Source organism: Haemaphysalis longicornis, unplaced genomic scaffold, assembly GCF_048455015.1.
Source record: "Haemaphysalis longicornis isolate Haplotype H1 unplaced genomic scaffold, Haemaphysalis longicornis Haplotype H1 scaffold_2, whole genome shotgun sequence".
Lineage (NCBI taxonomy): Eukaryota > Metazoa > Arthropoda > Arachnida > Ixodida > Ixodidae > Haemaphysalis > Haemaphysalis longicornis.
Window position 1 is genome coordinate 193,179,810 of NW_027526295.1, and position 7,410 is coordinate 193,187,219.

Genomic DNA, 7,410 nt, shown 5'->3' on the forward strand with positions numbered 1-7,410 from the left:
ACCCGAAAGCGAACAACCTTGAGTATAACGTGCTCTTTAGTACTAAATGTTGCTTCCCCGCAAGAAGACCCTGTGTGCTGGGGCGCACCCTTTACAGGCCGCTTGCTTCGTTGTAGCTGGCGTCATTTTCGTGACGGATATGACGTCAGAGAAATCTTGGTGTTTCCAGGAATAAAACACTCTCACGTTAAAAAAAGTAAAAAAGACAGGGCTACCATTTTTATCGAACTTTGCGCCCACCCCAGCCTATCGGTGCACAAATCTATTGTACACATTTTCATGCATTTACAGTTCATATAAGTGACGTTTCCAAGTACACACGTATTAGGCTGTCACCTCTGTCTACATTCTGTGCCCGTAATAGTTCATTGCAACGTGCATTCTACCATGCACGTCCACATGACCCATACCATGGCCCATACCATAGCATACCATACTATACCATACCATACCATACCATACCATACCATACGACACCGTACCATGTTACCATTTATTCTGAAAATTTTCGGCGAGCTTACTTTCTGTAAGGCGTTCACCGTGAACGGTGAATCCCTGACGCTTTATTGTGTCAATGGACTTTTTTGTGCGTTTGTCTCTTTTCATGACACCGCATCCGATCCCGTCACTGGCCCCGCCTTCCGCCCACGGCAGTACAAGCCGCAGCCGTACGCATTCGGCTACGAGGTCAAGGACGCCTGGGGCAACACGCAGCACAGGCACGAGGTCAGCGACGAGTACAACACCAAGCGCGGCTCGTACGGCTACACGGACGCGCACGGTATCTACCGGCGCGTCGAGTACGTGGCCGACGACCTCGGCTTCCGCGCCGTCGTCAAGACCAACGAGCCCGGCACGAGGTCGCACTATGCGGCGGACGCCCCATACCACTCGACCGCCCCGCAACCTGAAGTCCACCACCAGCACAAGGGCCACGTCGAGGTGCCCGTCTACGTGGACGCCTCGCCCCAGCACACTGTGGTGGTCGCCGATGGGGCCCACGGACACTACGGATACCACTGATGGAGGGGGAACGTACCAGGACAACGCACATAGTCGACGCACATGGGCCCACATGCCTGCCTAGGGCACAACCGTTGCGCCCGCCTCAACCTTGATGTACTGTAAACTGTAGACAGCTGATGTGCACAGCGAAGGCTGAGTAAGAAGCCAGTTGTCTGTACGGAACATTTTATGTGTCAGATGAAGTGCATCTCGCAATCTCTGCACGAATGTTCGGGCGACTGTCCCTTCAAGGTTGTACGTCGGCGCGATAAAACTTGCGGTGTCACGAGAGGAATCAGCGTGGGCGCTTTGTGAGTTGGGAAGAGAACCGTGGGCTTCCGGTGGATTTTTTTTTTAGAGTGGTGGAAACTATGCTGGGCAAAAAGAAAATAACAATTACACCTGCCTTTAGAAATTAAAAAAAAAAGACAAAGCTACCAACGACGATAGAGGGAGAGCCCGCGTGGTATGTTTTTAAAGGCGAAAAATGTTTAGTTTCACCCCAAGCTCAATGAAGGTTCCTTTAGTCGCTAGTTGCGAACAACTCTTTTCTGATTCTGTGCCCTGTAGATAGACACGCCCGATTCACACTGCCGCCGGCTTGTTGCTGGCTTTTGTGTGGCCAGGATGAAAAAATGCGGCTCGTCTTTACTCCTCTACAATTGCCACCCAAGGCGCAAGAGATTGTACTCGGGATGAACAGTCTCTAATGGTGAGGCAAGGTCACCCTAGGAGCAGGCAGTGAAACGGAGCGGCCTTGCGCCGCAGGACTTAAGCCTTTCCCCAACCAGTCCGCGCGATTATAGGGTTCAAGTTCGTTCTCTTTTTTTTTCTTGTTTTTTCCGAACGTGCAGCGACGTGCCTCCATCTCAAGCTGTTCCACAGTGCTCGCCGCGCGGCGCGATATGGAAAAAAAAGATAAAAAGAAGCGGTAAACAAGAGTCAGGCAGTGCGGACTGACTGTTTGCCTTCTGACAAAACTGAGTAAGAGAGAAAAACCAAGTAACTATGTGAGCTACCTGATCATGTACATAGTCCAGTTCTTTGCGTTCGTGTATTCAATATTGCTAGAAAAATGTTGAGTGACCTCGCGAGACACATCAAACTTCATCTTGCTTGTTTTTAAGGTTTTCTCATTTTTGCCAGTCCGCTGGTGATTATGGCGGTGCTTGGTCATATTTACCACAACATTCCGTTTCCTGAATGGTACAGCACTTCCTGCAAGCCCCTAGCACCATCTACTGGTTCAATTCGAACACTAGCAACTTTTGACATTATTTTGATCAATTGATAAAACGAGTCGTCTGGGTTTGAGACTTAAATTTGAAGTAATGTTATGATGTTTTTTGTGGGTGCCAAAAGTTTTTAAAACCAATTGGTTGTATTTTAATACGTAGCATTTTTTGCCTAGAAATAGGCTAGTAACCCCACAGCCAGGACCATGTAGCGTCCTGCATTTCCAGAAAAATGAAGATTTGTGGAAGCAACACGTTGGGTTGTTATAATAGCCTAAATGAAGATGATTAATCGGAAAGCATTTACAAAAAACCAAGAAATAAATAGAAAAAATAAAATTCGCACAAAAATCGTCTGGCAAAATCCGAAATATCCATCTTATACATCTCCCGAAAAAGCCGAAGACTAAAAAGAAAAATCTGCAAAAGAATGATGGAAATACGAATAAAAAAGCGTGAACGGACCAACCCTAGAGTTCGCCTTGCAGCTTCGGGAAAAAAACAAGGAACTTCATCGCTATGATGGTATAAATTTACATCATTGGCGAAAAGAAACAAAAGAAAACTTAAAAAGAAATAGTCCAACGTCTTTCACTCCTCATAGCCCTAAGTGTCTGTAAAAAACTCACACTCCACGCAAGCGCAATAAGAATGCTACGCATTAGTAGACAATTCTCGAAATTTCTGCAGATTGTTTTAGTAAATAATAGTTGTTCGGTGTATTATAGGTGCTTTAGGCGCAATGGGTAACCTATTACAACTTCTAATTGTTTTTTGCACCGTTCCGGACTTGCCGGTTGTGTAATGCCGGAGAAATGGAATGCCGCCATACTTGTTAAATGGCGTTCGTGTACTTTCTGCTGTAGATGATGAACTTGTGAAATAAAGCCAATAAAACGCTACCACGGCAACGAACGAACCGGGCTACCCTTTTCTGCTACTTGTTCGGTGAGGGGGAAGATTTCGTGTTTTATTTTTGTGTTACGTGTTTTGTCCGTATTTAATTCAATTATTCGAGAAATAGGCGGCCACGCGCCAACTGCCGCACTTGCATGCATGCTGGGTTTCCTGCCGCCAGCCTCACTTAGGGCTTTCGTGAGGCACACTGGGGCTGGTCTACACTGCAACGTTCGGATGTGCTTGGGTCGTTTCGCCAATATTTGATAACTTCTGGACCCATCATCTTAGGCATGTTGCTGAGACAGTTTTGCAAATGCCTCGCGCGTATGAGTGAGTGAGTGAGCCAGTGAGTGAGCGAGTGAGCCAGTGAGCGAGCGAGTGAGTGAACGAGTGAGCGAGTGAGTGAGTGAGCCAGTGAGTGAGTGAGTGAGTGAGTGAGTGAGTGAGTGAGTGAGTGAGTGAGTGAGTGAGTGAGTGAGTGAGTGAGTGAGTGAGTTGGCGAGTGAGCCAGTGAGCGAACCGGTGACTCGGTGAGTGAGCGAGCGAGTGAGTGAGTAAGTGCGCCACATTCTTGTACTATTGATAAGTTGAAAAGTTGCGTGGCCCTTGAAATGTACTGACTTTCGTCTGCTCCGTACTGACGGAAGCCACGGGCTCCGTTATGTTAGTTTGTTTTATGTACGCTATTTTTGTCGTTTTGTCGTTACCGAAGAATAACGCCGGTGCCATCACGAGGTACACCAACATATCCATCTGTACTTACACCAAAAAAACACCGGGTCAGACGAATTGCCCCGGCTTCATACCAGTTACGACTAGAAAAAGATCAAGCACGAACTGCCCATCTTCCCATTGGCCCTCTCCAGGGCAGAAATCCTGCTTTCTGATTTTTTCCTTCGTTTATTTTGGTTTTATCGAGCACTTATTAGGTGCAAAGCGGCGCGAGTGGCGAAGCTGGGGCCGCTAAAGACGCTGTGTGCATGATGAAACTTGTACATGATGAAACTGTACATGAAATTGTACATGAAACTGTACGTGATGAAACATGATGAAACTGTGTACATGATGGCTTAACAGGGCGTCAGGTTACTTCCGGCTCTATCCCGAACTGCACAGGAATAGTTGGCAAATTGACTTCACCTTACCGATAGCGACGTACGAGAAGCTTATACGTAAGACCAACGCTGAAACGTTCAGAATTGCTCATGCTTAGTTTTCCTTCCTTCAGTTTCTTATTTTCGTCCCCAACAGCTCCCAAGACCTGTTGCCTTCCGTTCCATTCTCCAGCTCTTATCCCAGGCTTTGGGACATGCAAGGGAAGCATCCTTCTTCGTTTGAAATGGTGATGGTCTTCCTTGGGCTACCTAGACGCGAACATTTTCAAGGCAGAAAGTTAGGTCAGTTGGCTATTTACTGACTGCATTTCACTATCGAAAAAAGGGATGAGGACGACGAAGAAGAAGCACAGAGAACGCTCGCCAGTTGTTCTTCGTCCTCGTCCCTTTTTTAAATGCAGAGCATTTCATTAACTCACGATGTCACCCGGGTTGACGTCCGTAGTCCGCACCTTCGTTGTCCCTACTATATAAACAAAAAAATACCATCCGGCGCCCGGTTTCGGTCCCTCGACCCTACGGGCGGAACGCAATGTACATGGTGCTTTACCCACTGCGCCACAAAGCCGACACAGAATGGGACGCTACGAACGCGCCTTATATCGTTGACTCATTCAAATTACTGCTGACGAGCGCTCTCTCGTTGGCAGTTGCCACAAGTGCAACAACATTAACGTAACGCAAACTACTTAACGTCGTGCGCCCCCGGAAATGCTCTGCATTTGATCGTGCCCCTCGCGAGGGGGATGTTTCACTGCGTCTTGTCTCGGTCGCGGGACCCGTGACACCATCTGGCGGAGGCGCGGCACAACTCGTAGCACTTTGAAAAGATGCGGCGCCAGCCAGCTGTGTGTTTGCGGGCCGCACTTGTACAAATGGCGAGTGCATTAATTGGCTGTCGACAGAGCAAAGCATTCGTGCAAGCCGTTGCAGTCAGTCAGTCAGCCAGTCAGTCAGCCAGTCAGTCAGTCAGTCAGTCAGTCAGTCAGTCAGTCAGTCAGTCAGTCAGTCAGTCAGTCAGTCAGTCAGTCAGTCAGTCAGTCAGTCAGTTAGTTAGTTAGTTAGTTAGTTAGTTAGTTAGTAAACAACTCCGCAAGCATTTGCGTTTCTTGCTTTGTAAACAAAGCGAAACACGCAAGAATGACGAAATTTCCTTGACTCATTCAAACTACGTCAAGAAGCTGCTGATACAACGCATTCACTACCACCAACTCCCCAAACACTAAACGTTAACGCAATATACCCACCCCCTATGCGACGCATTTACTCGAGTCCCCCTCGCGGGGAGATGGGCCCAGTTCCTTTTTCAAGCGACAAATAGCCTTCTTTCTTCAGATAGAAGGGCGTTTTTCTAGCTGTTACGCCTGACGCAGTAGCGTTTGTCGTCGTCATAGCAACGGTCGTCGTCATAGCAAACACAACAAAAACATTTAAAACTTCTACACCACATTTTTCTCTAGTTAAATGTGAATTTTTCGCTAGTGAAATTGTCCCTTTATTTCACTAGTGAAATGTGAAATTTTCGCTAGTGATATTTTCACCTGCATTTCACTACCGAAGAAAGGGCCGAGGACGAAGAAGAAGCAGCACAGAGGACGCTCGCTAGTTCTTTTTCGTCCTCGTCCCTTTTTTCGCTAGTTAAATGTTAAATTTTTTTTTATTGCGGAAGTTTGCTAATCAGCATAAGGGGAAACTAAATGTATAGATACACGCCGGATTCCCGAAGGAATCGGAGCAGGGGGCCATGATGTGGTCCTTGTATCCACGCCATGAAGTCTGGCGGACGTCCGGGGTGAAATGTGGGCGAAATTTTCGTTAGTAAAATTTTCGCCCACATTTCACTAGCGAAGAAAAGGCCGAGGACGAAAAAGAAGAAGCACAGAGGACGCTCGGTAGTTCTTCGCCCTCGTCCGTTTTGTTGCTAGTGAAATGCAGGCGAAAATTTGTCTGTCTGTCTGTCTGTCTGTCTGTCTGTCTGTCTGTCTGTCTGTCTGTCTGTCTGTCTGTCTGTCTGTCTGTCTGTCCGTCCGTCCGTCCGTCCGTCCTTCCGTCCGTCCGTCCGTCCTTCCGTCCGTACGTCCGTCTGTCTGTCTGTCTGTCTGTCTGTCTGTCTGTCTGTCTGTCTGTCTGTCTGTCTGTCTGTCTGTCTGTCCTTACGTCCAACTACTTGCCACCCGGCAAGTCCCAAGCTATTCCAAACAGAAGAAAACGAAGGACAAATAAAAAGATGCTTGCCGACCCAATAGATTGCGCGCGAGTAGTGCGAACGCGATAAACTGTATTGAGACTTCCACTGTATTCATCTTGGGAGGAGCGAGAGGGGATAAGAGGAGCCTCAGGGATTGGGAAGGAAAGAGGGGGGAGAGGGCGCTACGGGCGGAGGCGGGAGTGAGTGAGTGCATAACTTTATTGAGCACGAGACGGGGGTAAGGGAAGAAGTGAGATGGGAGTCCCCTTCATTCTTACCCCCTCAGACGGCGTCCAGGAGTCCTTGCGCCCTGGCGGCGTCTTCGGCCATATGGACGGCCCGGAGTTGAACGTCCGGGTCTGAACTGAGCAGCACGGTCTCCCACTGCTCTGAGGAAGTGATGTCTAGTGCTTGAGGTGTGGTGTTCACTTTAAGGGGCAGGCCCATAAAATGTGTTCAAGGTCGGCCCTTGCTGAACATAATTTACACTTATTTTCGTATAGACCGGGGTAATAATGACTGTACGTCACCGGGTTCGGAAAAGTGCAGGACTGAAGTAGACGCCACGCTACTCACTGCCACTTTCCCAAGGCGCGATGAGCTGCGGGATATCTGGCCCTCCCTAATCTGTAATGGTCGATTATCTCTCTATAGGTCACCATGCGGTCCCTACCCCCCGTGCGAAACGATGCCTCAGGTGTTTCTGGGCAGCCTCGGAAGCTCAGACCTCGAGCTGCCTCGTGAGCGTTTTCGTTCCCCGGAAGTGCAGAGTGCGCCGGTGCCCATATAATTTGGACCCCTCGGAGTCTTAATTCTTTGAATCCTGTAAGGATTCCTTGGGCCTCGGGTGAGATCCTTCCCTTTGCGAAGTTTAGGATTGCAGATTTGGAATCGCTTATTATGTATTTCGCTCTTGTAGAAGAAAGCGCCAGTGCAACGGCTGCCTCTTCTCCTACATCCGGAGTGT

The 7,410-nt window shown here is 48.4% G+C and overlaps 1 protein-coding gene across 1 annotated transcript; it reads left to right on the forward strand.

The window, feature by feature from the left end:
- Positions 1–483: 483 nt before the first annotated feature.
- On the forward strand, positions 484–1,778 carry LOC144168462 (uncharacterized). Its single transcript, XM_077697442.1, has one exon. It carries the CDS (start codon positions 484–486, stop codon positions 1,021–1,023), a length of 540 nt encoding a protein of 179 aa, XP_077553568.1. The 3' UTR covers positions 1,024–1,778.
- The last annotated feature ends 5,632 nt before the right edge of the window (positions 1,779–7,410 follow it).

What these genes read in the sequence shown, in the direction of transcription:
- LOC144168462 (XM_077697442.1), top strand. Translation starts at nt 484, where the DNA reads ATGTTACCATTTATTCTGAAAATTTTCGGCGAGCTTACTTTCTGTAAG.